The sequence below is a fragment of the Mycteria americana genome, chromosome 6, assembly GCF_035582795.1.
Source record: "Mycteria americana isolate JAX WOST 10 ecotype Jacksonville Zoo and Gardens chromosome 6, USCA_MyAme_1.0, whole genome shotgun sequence".
NCBI lineage: Eukaryota > Metazoa > Chordata > Aves > Ciconiiformes > Ciconiidae > Mycteria > Mycteria americana.
In genome coordinates, this window is record NC_134370.1 from 19,560,821 (window position 1) to 19,574,987 (window position 14,167).

At 39.1% G+C, this 14,167-nt stretch overlaps 1 protein-coding gene across 15 annotated transcripts in view; it reads left to right on the plus strand.

The window, feature by feature from the left end:
* Positions 1-12,635, plus strand: part of PLCE1 (phospholipase C epsilon 1) — a 163,979-nt gene extending 151,344 nt beyond the window's left edge. For all 15 annotated transcript variants that reach the window (XM_075504833.1, XM_075504828.1, XM_075504832.1 and 12 more), the window contains 10 exons: positions 1,153-1,443; positions 2,247-2,410; positions 3,338-3,599; positions 4,526-4,644; positions 5,798-5,926; positions 6,679-6,888; positions 8,714-8,875; positions 9,032-9,250; positions 10,011-10,223; positions 11,213-12,635. In XM_075504833.1, the coding sequence (XP_075360948.1) occupies positions 1,153-1,443; positions 2,247-2,410; positions 3,338-3,599; positions 4,526-4,644; positions 5,798-5,926; positions 6,679-6,888; positions 8,714-8,875; positions 9,032-9,250; positions 10,011-10,190 (1,736 nt within the window). In that variant the 3' untranslated portion in view covers positions 10,191-10,223; positions 11,213-12,635. The remainder of the gene's footprint in view (positions 1-1,152; positions 1,444-2,246; positions 2,411-3,337; positions 3,600-4,525; positions 4,645-5,797; positions 5,927-6,678; positions 6,889-8,713; positions 8,876-9,031; positions 9,251-10,010; positions 10,224-11,212) is intronic.
* The last annotated feature ends 1,532 nt before the right edge of the window (positions 12,636-14,167 follow it).

The window sequence follows — 14,167 nt, forward strand, 5'->3', positions numbered from 1 at the left end:
AGTCACGTGGAATGACTCTGTAATCCAACACATGTACCAGACCAAGTTGTTAAAGATCAAATACTTTACAATGTGTAAGATGTTGAACTTTGGAATGGTTTTTCGTTAGCGCAGCAGCTATTACAGTAACACTATTATAACTGAAGTGTCAAGTGTGGAATGTTAAAATAGGATTACTTGGTCAGGAATATGAAGACCCTAATTCATAAACGATTCAAAACTAACATACATTTTAAGTGATGTATCTTAAAGTTTGTATTTTAAAAGGTATGAATGAGTATTTTCGAAGTACAAATGGAAGTCAGAACTGTTGGGCTGGATCCAGAAAAGGATTTTTAGTGTCTGAAGTAGGACTTAGTTGCCTAAAATTCAGCCAAGTCCAAATGTGTAATCGTGCAAACTCCCGTGTTCCACCTTGGATGTATTTAGGTTCCGCAGGTAATTCAGTTTGTGAACTTGGAAATTGTACTTTTGCATATGAATAGATGTAAAGAAATACAAAGAAAGTACAGAAAAGGTTCTGGAGCAGGGATGAGACCCAGATCCCCTGCCTTTCAGGTGAATGCCATAAACAGAAAGTTACAGAGTTGCACCCTTTTCTTGTATTCATTTTCTGGCTCAAGGAACGTTGCATTTCTTTCAGCCCAAGGGGCACAGCTGCAGCAGACAGGCTAGATTCCCTTCTAGAGATCAGTGCCCTAAAAATGAAGAAGTCTAGCGCCTAATTCTAGAGCATATAAGTATTTTGCTGGCTTTGTCCCCTAACTCTTACGGCACTTGGTAGACTGCCTGTTTGGATACTTAGCAGACGGGTTTCAATCTTGCCTCCTTTCCTCATGTAAAATGTATAAATGAGAAGAATGGAATTTTATTCCATTATTTTATTCAGGCAAATGCCAATTAAGTATTTATGAAAGTGGTTGTTAGCACTTCTAATGACAGTATCACTTCAATACTTAAACATTATGTTTCCTCTCATGGATTGTTCCTATTGTATAAGAAGGAATGTGACACTTACACCGAGTAGTGTCATTTTCCCGGACCACCTTTTTCTACCATAACCAAAGTATGCACACATACTTCACGAGAAGGCGTTGAATTCCTGGAGTCTGGATCTGCAGCTGTAACTTGAAGGTACTGTTTATTTTCCAGGTCCTTTTGATGTGATGCGGCAGACCTGGGAAGACCCTTGCTCTCCTTACAACTCTCCAGCTTCTCTGAGTGCTATCATAAGGACGCCCAAGTGCTACCATATCTCCTCCCTGAACGAGAACGCTGCCAAGCGGCTGTGCCGGCGGTACTCTCAGAAGCTGATCCAGCACACCACCTGCCAGCTCCTGAGGACCTACCCCGCTGCCACGCGCATTGACTCCTCAAATCCCCATCCACTGATCTTCTGGCTCCATGGCGTACAGCTCGTAGCTCTTAACTACCAAACAGATGGTATGGGTACACGAATGCACATTGTAATACGTTTTAAATGCGAAATAAGTCCTTAAACTGTGAATTTGTATTTGACATTTGCTTTTACCTGCTGTCATGAGGGGATGTACCTGTCGGTGCCCCCAGCACAAACAGGTTCATACCATGACAGTCTGGTCTTTGAGAGCGGCAATCCCAGAGTTCAGGAGCTTTATGCCAATGTAGCAGATCTCCTGATAGCATGGAAGTGCCTGGACAGCAACACCTTCTGGTTTTATTTTTATTTTATTGCTGAAGGTTGTTTTTTTCCCCCAGTTCAAGTTGCTGTTATCCCTTTTTGGTAATTTCAAGTATAAAAAGGTACTGAACTATTTTTTACTTCGAAGTGCTGCCTTGGATACTGGTTTAATGTTGATCAAAACGTTTTCGGCCCATTTTCTATCCTGTCTTGTGTTCCTTCACCTTTTCTATGGGGGATCCATTAGGTCATCTACAAAGCTACACAGTCAATGCTTTTTCATTCTCCAGTTCAGAGCAAGTACCTAGAAACTTCTCAAAGAATAGGTGTAGGCAAGCCCAACAGTTGCATAAAGACAACGGAAAGGGATAGAAAAGAATGAACTGTTCGTATAGTTTTGTATAATTAAGTATTGGATAGATTGGATACATAAATTACAGCTATCTCTGAAAACCAAGAATGAATTGATAGTGCACAACTAAAATAATTTAAAAAAAGATATTTAAAACATGTCTTTGTCTTCACTGTTAGAGTTTTTCCATTGTACCATTGCTCTTTGTCAGTTTTGGCTGCCTTACTTTCACAGATCTTCCTCTGCAACTTAATGCAGCGATGTTTGAGGCTAATGGCGGCTGTGGATATGTTTTGAAACCTCCTGTTCTGTGGGATAAAAATTGTTCCATGTACCAGCAGTTTTGTCCATTAGAAAGAGATCTTGATAATAAGGAGCCAGCTATATATTCTTTAACAGTAAGTACATTAAAAGGGAATTTCAAACAGATAGAAGTAGACAACGTTTAACCACAGTCTTTAAGCAGCACTACAGTCATGCTTCTGTATGAAAAGATGGAACCTTTAATTGTTGCTTGTACTTCTGAAGGTCAGCATAACTAAAAGAAATTGGAGGGGGAAGGAGCAAATAATTGTCTTTATTTTATTGGCTGGTTTGTATCCATAGTTACTTTCACTGTTTCCTTTACAATATTTGTCGAAACGCAGCCCTGAAAGCATTTTCCCTGGGACTACATAACCGTGTAAAATTATACACGTGCCTGGATGTTTCACACGTTTGTGAACACTTGAGAAGTTACACAAAAAGCCATTATGAAAATATTGAATATTAAAAAAATATTTTTTAAAAGTTATCTAGTAAGATATATCTTTCATGGATTTATGGCCAACAAAAATGTATTCTAAGAAGCTAGTCCTTTCCAGGAAATGTTTCAGAAATGTGAGATTCATAAGAATCAAAATTCTCCCAGCTGCGGTAATTGCACACCTAATTCTTGTGTTGTGTATGCCAAAGCAAGCCAGAGGTCAGTGCCATCACCCCAGAGTAATGGAGAAGAAAATTTGATCCTTTTTGACTACGTTACTGGTACATTCGTTCTGGATTAACTTTCAGATGCCTTGAATGGTTACACTCATGATGTATAGTGTATTTTTTTCAGAGGAAAGGTACCGTAGCAATGGCATGGGGTGGGGGGGCGGGGGGTTGAAGCAGCTCTGCTTCTGAAATTACTGCCCTGGCAATTACAGAAGTAGGGGAGTGTTGTAATTAAATCGGCATGTTAACAAACTGTGCTTAGGAGTGTGATAAACAATATTTAGCTCAGAATCGTGACAGTAAAAGAATTACTCCACTAATTGGTTTCTCTGTGTACTCCTCGGCTCCAGATTGTGTCCGGACAGAACGTCTGCCCTAGCAATAGCACGGGCAGTCCGTGCATTGAAATCGATGTGCTGGGGATGCCTCTGGATAGCTGCCATTTCCGGACGAAGCCCATTCATCGCAACACTCTCAACCCCATGTGGAATGAACAGTTTCTTTTCCGGGTTCACTTCGAAGATTTGGTCTTTCTTCGGTTCGCGGTTGTTGAAAATAACAGCTCAGCTGTAACAGCTCAGAGAATTATTCCCCTAAAAGCCCTAAAAAGAGGTACAGTGTAGTTTGTAGTGACACCCTATACCAAAATGGTCCAGCAGATTCCTGGACTGAATCCTGTCGGAGGGATATTTTTAATCAGCTGGTTGCATTTTTCTAGAGGAGACAGGGAGCAAATAGCAGACAACATACTTTGCCCTGGCAGTACAATGCTGATCTAATCGACTCCATGGGAGCTGGAGGCTGCCCCAGTGACTTGTAAAAAGTCAGATCTTGTGCTGTCGCAGAGGCTGGGGCATCTCGTACGCAGTTGCTCCGATCCTGAGCTGTGGCTGTGAGGTTGTGTTCACCTTGAGACTTGCTGCTCCCTTAGGAAGCATGGAGCGGTTTCACTCCCTGCTTTGTGCTTTGCCCAAGAAACTGCTGTAACTGGTGATCGCTGGGCAGAGGGGAATTGCACTTCTTGCAGCCGTGGCTGGAGGAGAGGTGAAGGAAGGGTGAAAAAAGGTGAGAGAGAAATGAGGAAGCATCATTAATTCTGTGACACCTGGGGGAGGGAGTTTCCATATTGCCAGCAGCTCTTCAGCAGAACGGTAAAAATACTTTCACGTTCGCTTCATGCCACTGTAATGCCACCCAACAGTCTTAGCGTATGAGGTCTGGCCATAGGCACGCATTTTCCCAGTGAGAATTTGTCCTTGTTTCATTCATATTCTAATATTTAGCTATTTCATGTATGAATATATTGAATATTACGGCAAAACAAAGGTAGGCAGCTATACGAGCCACTCAGCAGTTCATAGCATTTGGCTTACACTGTTGTACAGACAAAGAGTGTTAATGCAGTGTTATTACAGTGCTTTAAATCCTATAGGTGTGGCAAATTGTAGCTACAAATACAGCAAATTTGAGTTTTCCATTTATGAGACTTATGTCCTAGGATGTGGCAAAGTACTTACAGAAGGGTTTTTTCTCTTTAGGCTATAGACATGTCCAGCTCCATAACCTGCACAATGAAGTATTAGAAATTTCTAGTTTGTTTATAAACAGTCGGAGAATGGAAGAAAGTCCCTCTGGAAACACTCTGCCTGCATCTATGGTAATTTAATTACTTTTTTGTGAATGCCATGTATTCTTGCTTAACGGTCTGAAGACTTCTAGAACCAGACTGTTCAAAGATGTTAGCCCCTAAACCTGCACATTTTTCAGAAGTACCTCGATGCCTAATTCTTTTCGGCTTTGGTGGAAGTAAGGCTCTCCCACCTGGCTGAAACAGTCGGGGGGTAAATCTTTTCAAATTCTGGCTTTCGGTATATTTAGGTATAGCACAAGAACTCCTGTGCTGGAGGAGGAGTGTGGTTGAGCAGTAAGGTTCAGAGCTGCCTCGTGCATTCCTTTATGCATGAATCATAATGCATTTGGGGAAAAAAAAGAAAGATGCAAATTACCAACAACTTCAGAATAATGAGAGTAAAATTGAATTCTATTACAGGAAAAGATGGAGCCTGTATTTGCATAAATACATACATATATTTATATGTGTGTGTGTGTACATCTGTATGCTTATATGTACAAATGTGTATACATACACATACAGATGTGTGTATACTATATATGACAATACGTATGTATGTATGTATGCATCTATGGATGAGATTTTTTTTTTTTAAATAGCCCTTAATGTTAGGTTTCCTGGGTTACTTGTGCTTTAGTAACATTAAGCATGTATATTACCATTTTGCTGATTCCTAAAGTTGTTAGATAAAACCTCAGCTACTGTGTGTGCAGCAGATGTGTTGCAGATGTTGCCCTCCTGCAAATACATGCCGAACACGTATCTTGGTGAATTACTAGGGCAGAAAGGAAGAACATAAATGGTTTGGAGAGTAAAATGAAGTTACAGATTTTCATCCAGTAATTTGTACACTGAATCCAAATAGTCTTGAGCTCAGCTAGAATGCCGATAGTGAGTGATGGAGGTCTACCCTTTGTTCAGTGGCAGTTTATATACCCTCACTGGAAAAATTCCTCCTTCTTCTTTCTCTTCAGCTTCAAGGTAGGGTGGGGTCTTTTGGGGGGTTGCTTTGTTGGGGTTTTTTTAATGCCTTGATCTGTCACGTAAGAGACATGTATTAGCTGGATAGCTTTGCTCTGTCAAGGTCCTTACAAATCGTGTGTACAGTTTCAAGCAACCTAAAAATAACATGCCTGCGTAAAAACATTCAGTAACCTGTTGAATGTTGTCTGCACAGTTGTTTAGCATGGGGGAAAGGAAAGCTGCTGTGACATACAAAGTGACAATTCATGGAATTCCAGGCCCGGAGCCTTTCACTGTTTTTAATGTAAGTGGGGGGACCACGGCTGCACAGCTTCTCCATCAGGTAAGCTGCCTGCTGAATTGCAGACTAATTGCAAGAATCCACACTAACATCATTCTGGATATTCATCTCCCTGCATTTCTCACATGCAGGGTCATTGTACTTCATTCATGACAGCAAGGAGATGCCTTAGGAATGTATGATGTGGAATTTATTGCATTGCAAATGCAGACTGTCATCAGTGACATTTTCCCAATCTTGGCTTCAGAGAATGGGTTTATAATCTTAGAAGATATTCCCTGTTAGTATTGTAATATGTGGGCATACGCAGATGAGAAAAACAGTCTTTCTGACCGACGGAGGCAGTGGGCAGTCCTTACAACAAGGGCAAACATTTCTGCGCAATTCTTTGAACTTGAGCACCATAGGAATACAGAGTAAAAGTTAGAGGGCTAAGTTCATGAGTAGAAAAACCAGTTAACTCAACAGGGATTGTTATTCTAGCAGTGGGAAAAGACTGTACTGTCCTGGGATTATGAATAAATTGTCTGGCCAGCCAAACAGGACAGAAATAAGCTTAAATAGTACTGCCTTGTCTGGAATAGTTGAACTGCTTGGCTAGGCTAAAGAGAACAGTACATTACCCTGGAGTAAAATATCTGAATAATAAATAGCACATCAGAACTCTTGCCTACACTATCAGAATAGTTATTGATTCTTAAAGCTTCTTTATTCATTCTCATTTATAACTACTAATTATGCAGTGTTTATATTTAGCATTCTAATTGCTGTGTGTTTATTGTGGTCTGTCTTAGCTCTTGGCTACCACAAAAGGCACCGAGTCATGTGCTGCAGACTATTTTCTGATGGAAGAGAAAAGTTTTATATCTAAAGAAAAGAGTGAATGCAGAAAACCACCATTCCAGAGAGTGATTGGTCCTGAAGAAGGGCTAGTGCAGCTTTTGAACAGTTGGTTCCCAGAAGAAGGATATGTTGGAAGGATTATCTTTAAAACCCGAGAGGAAGTAAGTCTGTTTTAGATAAATTGTTGTTTACAAAGGTAGCTAAAACCAGCTGCTAGGACCAGGAAACAAAAGGGTGCAGTATTTGTTTCACTACTTGGTGAGTAATGTCAATGTTGTGTACTCCATTTAAAAACAAAGATAACTCTTGAGTGAGCGCAACTAGACTGCATACACCTGTGCAACACTAACTTGACTTCACTCGGCTCTGGGGTCAGCTACGTGGTGTTTAATCATTATCGCTTCCTCAACAGTTCAATGCCACCAGCTTACTGTTTTGACTGATAGTTCTAACTTAATGTAAATCTAGATTTTGATGTGATAGGGAGTTAATATAAAGAAAGGATAATAGTTAATACTAAAGGATCATAGGTAACAGAACTCCAGACTACAATTATCAAGCAGTTTAGATGTTAGCAACTTCTTCTCCATTCAGAAAAATTAGAAAGGATTGTAATATTGAAGATCTGTAAAAACCTCAAAGGCTGATTAAATTATCAATGATAGCCTAAAATAATGAAATAGGTGATTTCTTTTAATTTAACGGGGGAAGATGGAGCGATTACTTCAGTTTAAACTCTGAGCAAAACATCCACAGCTTGAAAATATGCTAGTGCCCAGGCTTGTGAGAAAGAAACAAACAAGCAGGAGAAAGACACAATGATTTCATTTTCAGAGGCACTTCCTTTGGTCAGTTCAGCATATAATGATGCTTGCTTAGCTTGAACATAGTAATGTATGTACACATATGTTTAGATACACAGATTTTGCATACACAAATGACAGAGATCCTCTGGGATCCTTTAAAATGAAAAAATACATTTTTAACGATTATTTTGATGCAACTTTTGATAAAGCTTCAATTTGACAAATTACCATTGTGTTACACAAATCTGTATTTTGTTTTCCCTTATTTCTAGTATTTGGAGCAAAAGTTACTAGGCAGAAATTTGCTTGTGGAAATAGTAGCCTACTTAATTCAGTTGACTGCAACACTTACTTTGTAAGTGTATGCGACCACAAATGTGTCACTGCCAAACCCCATTCTTTCAGGAAACATGGTTTAAAATCTGTCTTAGCATATGTGAAAATTATGCTGTAGTTTTGTCCTGTGATGCTAGTACCTCAAAGGATTATCTGTAATTCTGAGCCTTTCTGCAGATAGCAGCCTCAGATCTTGGACCTAGAAATGAAGCCGCAAATTTGCATGGAAAAACAAGGAGTGGGTTCACTTGCAGGGTGTGATACGCAGCCCATGTTTACAGCTTATAAATTCAAGCTATGTTACCAGGGGTTGGAGAGAAATGCATTATCTGAGAGAAGGTGCAGGGAGGAATGCTGTCTAAAATCTGCAGTAGTCATAGAGCCTGAAAAAGGACAGAGAAGCAGCCTTCCTCTTGCTCCACAGGAAAACGTTCGCTCAGACTTCTTGCTCTCTGAATTCTTTTGGCTTTAGTGCAGGGATAAGGAGAGAAAAGGACACTTTCCACCATCTCCCATCGTAATGCCACCATTACATGACATTATTTTGCATACATAAGGAAATAAAGGATTTAAGTGATCATTTTTGCGTAATGTGGTACTACGCATATGTCTCCATTCCTTGTGTACTATGAAAGGTATTTCAGACACTGATCTTAGAAACACGGGTATTTATTACAAGCAATAGTGGCTTGTCAAAACTCTTCTACATAAGACTTGCATTTAATGAAATGGAGCTGGGGCAACAGCAGAGTCTCCAGTTTCCATGTGATAAAAGCCTTTTGTGACCCCCAGATATGAGTTACCTCTCTGAAGTAAATGAATTTGGCTCTCCTTTTTCCTATAGAATTTGAACGAGAGAAACATCTTTCAAGAAGCAAAGGAAGATGCAGCCATCAGCTCTGAGGATGACAGTTTCTTTGTTCAGGTACATGATGTCTCCCCAGAGCAACCACGCACTGTCATCAAAGCTCCCCGCTTCAGCACAGCTCAGGATGTCATACAGCAAGTAAGCAACATGTTTCCATTTAGTCGGTCTGTAATGTGTAGGGTGGAGGTTGGTTTCACACAAGATAAGGTGGGGTTTGTTCTCAGCACTAGCTGAGGAATCAGTTTAGTAACCTGAATCTGAGGGAATGCCTTCTTTTTTTCTGCTTTTAAACAGACTCTTTGCAAAGCCAAATACTCCTACAGCATTTTGAGCAATCCAAATCCAAGTGATTATGTGCTCTTGGAAGAGGTGACAAAAGAGCCAGCAAACAAAAAGTCCTCAACATCTAAACCATCTCAGAGGATTCTCTCTGATCAAGAATGTGTGTTTCAGGCCCAAAGCAAGTGGAAGGGAGCAGGAAAATTTATCCTTAAACTCAAAGAACAGGTTCAGGTAAAAGATTCAATATTTTGCAGCAGTTTTTATAGATGGTCTGTCAGCTCAATGGGAACATATCGTCAACGGGAGGGAGACACGACTGGCATGAGGCTGGGTGGGGAGAAGAGACTACAGCAAAAAGCAGATTCCTCTTTTCTCCGCACCTCCCTTACTTTCTTCTTTGCAAAACTGCATCAGTGACATCCAGCAACACGATTCCCTCCCAGCCTGCAAATCCCGTGACAACCCTTATCTTCTGCTACCAGCTTTCTGTTTTTCAAAATCTTCTGGCTGTGCATGCCTTGCTCCCCGTCATAGTAAAGCAGGACTATTCAAATGGGCAGAACTTAAAAACTAATGGAATAAAGTCCCCTTTATTCCTGCCCAGTGAAAAAGGTGTTCTGTTGCTTTATCTCAGGCTTTGGAAAATGGCAGGAATGAAGTACTTGCCTGCTGGGAGAAGGAGCTGCGTTCTCCTTTCCAGCAGAAGCCACCAATCCACAGCAGTTGTTGCTTTAAAGTAACTGTGTCACAAGCACAGATTTTTATACAAATTTATACCAGATTTGCTAAACATATCTTTGACAATGCATAATTTTCAATTAATTTATTCAGAACAATCAGAAGAATGTGCTTGGCTATGAAAGCACAGCTGCAATGAATTTCAAAAGGGAGGCCTGCTTAGAAATATCTTAGGTGGTTTCATATTAATTCTGTATTTCACAGCTAACAGTCTGTTAAACCACTTCTGTGCTCTGATTTATTTTTTTAACAGGCAGCACGAGATGACAAAAGAAAAGGCATTTCCTTTACCAGTGAACTCAAGAAGTTAACCAAGTCAAGTAAGCAGTATCGGGGATTCATATCGCCGCCTCTGCAGGTCTTGCCGGACAGTCCACAGAGCAAGGATGAAAGGTCTGCGTGCAGTTTGACTTTCAGTGATGTTATGGAATAAAACCCACCACTGCCTACAGTACAGTCTGTTCAGGTATGAGATATTAATTCTAACTCTGAGCAGTCATTTAATACATGATTCACAGAGTATTTTTTGTTCAAAGTTGTAGTTGGTGAAACCATAGTGAGATACAAGGGACTGACAGAAAGATCCATACAAGCCTTATCCATTGCTGTGCACAGGCACAGTAAGATCAGTAAGGTCTCCAGTTATTTATTATGGCGTTTGCACAGTGAATCAGAATGGTGTGAAGACTGGAGTTTTGCCCACTTTCTTTGCCCATTTAAAAAAAAAAACAAAAATGTTGCATCCTGGTTGATTTTATAGTATGCATTTTAATCAACTAACTGTGCTTAATTAACCATGTGCTGTTACTCTTTTGCTCTGGGCCAAAGTAAATAGAAGTATCCAGCTAAAACAAGTTTATTGTGTTAATTTCTCTCTGTGGAAATTTTGCCAGAAATGTCTAAACGTTTTTACTGTCCTTTCTGTATCTCTTCAATTTCTTCCATCTTGCTTGACTTACTTAACAAATGAAATACACAAGGTAAGACTGTCCCGTTTACAACTCGTCCACTGATGTGCACTAACCAGCTATTTGCACAGTGCTGCTACAGCACTGAGATATCATCTGAGAAGTTACAGCCTGTTGTAAATGAAGAAGAAATCTTTCTCAGTGTTGATAATCCCATCTCACATATGGCCGATGTAATATTACATTTTTCTTTCCACATACACCTAAGTATTAAAGCATTATTTGACATGCACTGTCACACTACTGCTAAATCATTATGTTAACAGAATTCAAATAATGTTTTCATTTGCAAAGTATTTCAAATATGAACGATAAATTTGATACCTTATTTCTAGCCTACTATAAAAACCCTAAATCATCGAAACAATCTGAATTCAAGAAAAGCAAAGTAAATTATGGAAAGAGCCCAGTCACATTCCCTCTTCTTCTGCATTTGTTCTTTCATTTTTTTGAAAACTGGAATTTACATCACTGAATCCTTCTGCAGTGCCTTTGAAGGAACCTGCTGCGGTCTGAACTGGTCGGCAATTGTGTGCCCTGTGCTATAGATGCTTAATCCAGGCAATGCTGCTGGGTTAACATCCAGAATCTGGGAATCCTAAGTGGGATGTTGTAGATTGGAAAGATGCCTGTCAGCTATCAGAAGATTCTCCTCTTCCCATATCTTCACATCTGCAGATTCCCGCTAGGCGGATGAAGAAGTTTTCTTGGACTGTATGTTGTAAACAAACGTGTTGTCGCCCTCCCCTTTTTAAACAAAAGATAATTTTAGCTAGTTGCCTCTAGGGAAACTGCAGGCAGAGAACCAGAGTGTTCTTTTATGTGTATTATATTAAAATAATGCACTTTTACCTGAAGATTTCTGTTAAACACTGTGTTAAGTGATTGTAAAGAGATTTAAATATACTGTAACTTCCTTCGCATATCTGTTTGTTTAACTTTGGTGAATATACACAAAACGCTTGAATTATTTATGGTTTATCTGCTTTAACAAAATAATGTACAATAGCTAAATACACCTAACTGGTAGTGATACTTTGACAAGGAACAACATTTTCTTCTTATAAATTCTTGTTTTCCAGGCTTGTGTTTAAAGAAAGAATATTTATTATCATGTTCCAAAATACATGCCATTGTATAATATATTTATCATATACTACTTCTTAGAAAATGCAGAATTTTTACCTCTCTCTGGATTTAGAGGAAAAAATGTTTGAAGTTTTCTGGTTTTTTCTTTTCAGCACAAGACATTTAATACCCAAAACTGACCAAATTCAAAACAATGCATTGATAAATGTAATTAACATGTCAAAATTTTGAATTCGAAAAACATTTTTCCATACAGTCAGGAAATGTCTTTTTACTTCTGTGTTAAACCCAGAGAGTATAAAGAACTCTTACACTATAAGTCCTGACATTTTTGTTTACATAGAAACACTGTTGTAAAGTTTTATGTTTGCTGAATTCATCTTTTGATATTTAAGTTAGTTGTGGTTGTCTCTTTTTTTTCCCTCCATGGGAGTTATTAATGTGCTTAGTTAGTTAAAACAATCCATACCAACTTACAGGGGCACAAATGCAACAATTGCTGAAATCAGTCATCCCCTTTGATTTCCCACATGAAGTGTAGCTGTGATGAATAAATTGCTTTGCATGCATTTTGTCTCCCTAAACAAAGCATTTCAGTTACCTGGTGTGACTAAATCAAGAAATCCATTAATACAGGGAGTGATTCATGCACTCAGTTATTCCACATCAACTTTAGCACTCGAGCACAAAATGCTGCTGCTCTTAAGAGCATCAGGCAAAGGATGAAACAGCAGTGTAACTAAAATGAGGTTTACTTTTGAAAGTGCAAGGACAAAAGGGAAAGAAGTTACAGGCAGTAGTCCCGTGACAACCACCCCCCACCCCCAATTAGAAAATGAATTAAAGAAAGCAAAGTCATTAACTGGCATAAAAACAAGCAGACAGAACCTGCATTCTGTCACCAGAAGCCATGAAGTCTTTCACTATACACTACAGAAAATTCCTATAAAGTAGCCATTACCAAAGCAAGAAAGTGCCCTCTTGAGGTCATTTCCAGCTTCCAGGGAAAATAACCAGACACACAAAAAGTCTCTGGCATATCCTCCCAGAGACCATGCACTTCCCACTGCTTATCATCAGTACTGATGTAGCAAAACAGCATTTTGCAATGCTGATCCAATTCAAATCATCATGATTTGCAATCATGACCCAATTCAAAACCCAACCACCTCCTACCGCAGCCTCTTCACTCATGTATTACCAATTCTGACTACATAGCCAGCGCCTGTAAGAATGCATATGCTCTCTCCCTACCCCACACCCATGGCACATGCATAATGCAAGACTGATACCGAGTAAAATGTTGGAAGTGACAACCTACCCATAGTTTTATATGCATAGTTTGCTTTGGAATACTTTGGAATTACTGGGAAATACATCAACCTACTGCACAATTCAACTAATGCATTTTTTTTTAAATGTTAGTTTCATTCTCTCTGTTATTTTAACACAGCAGCAGTTTCCCATCACAAAGAATTTTTTTCTTTTGGTGTTTCTATGGCATTTTAGAAACAATACTTTCCTAGAGAGTTTGCCCTTACCTGTTTGGCTTTTTTTTGTTGTTGTTACATTCAGCAGCACTGAAAATAAAATTCTTAACATCACCTGGAGTATCATAGTAGTCTGGAAAACACACTTGCTAATTCATTAGATTCAAAATAGAAAGTCATTTCACCCATGTCATCATCCACTAATGGTTTTCTGTCACATAGATTTAAAAAGAAAAAAAAAACAACCCTTGGGAAATTAAGGGACAACAGTAGCCATGTCACATTGTGTAACGCAGGTCTAACACTAGCCTGCTGTCCAGTGGCAGTTTAAAAACAGTAGTTTTGTACTATTTCTACTAACGCAATTTTCTAGCTGTGGGATTAGTTTATTAATATAAGTATCTTCCTCATCAATCAAGGACTAAAGTTGCTTTTGCTGCTGCTTATCACAGTGAGAGAACAGCAAAATATTTGGCTTTCTGTTAAAAAAACCCACCAACTTTATAGGCATGTAGACGTTATACTGTTCCAGTATTTTCATTAATGTACCTATATCACTTAATTTCAAGTTTAGGTATTGGTAAACATCAGAGTGAACTTTTGTTGGTGAAATGTGGTACCTTTTGGGGTGAAGTTGGAAAGGAATACAGTATACTTCCATTTGTGTTGGTTCCAAATATCCTAATAATGACAATACAGCACCACTTGAAGCATTAAACAGGTTTTTTTTGTTAACTTCTGTGAAAGCCCATTTAGAAAGATTTCTTGTGCCAAGTTATTATTCTAATAGGAAAGTTTATTCTCCTTGGCCACAGATTTTCTTTCTGCAGGAATACCTGTCCACACATTCCTATGACAAGACT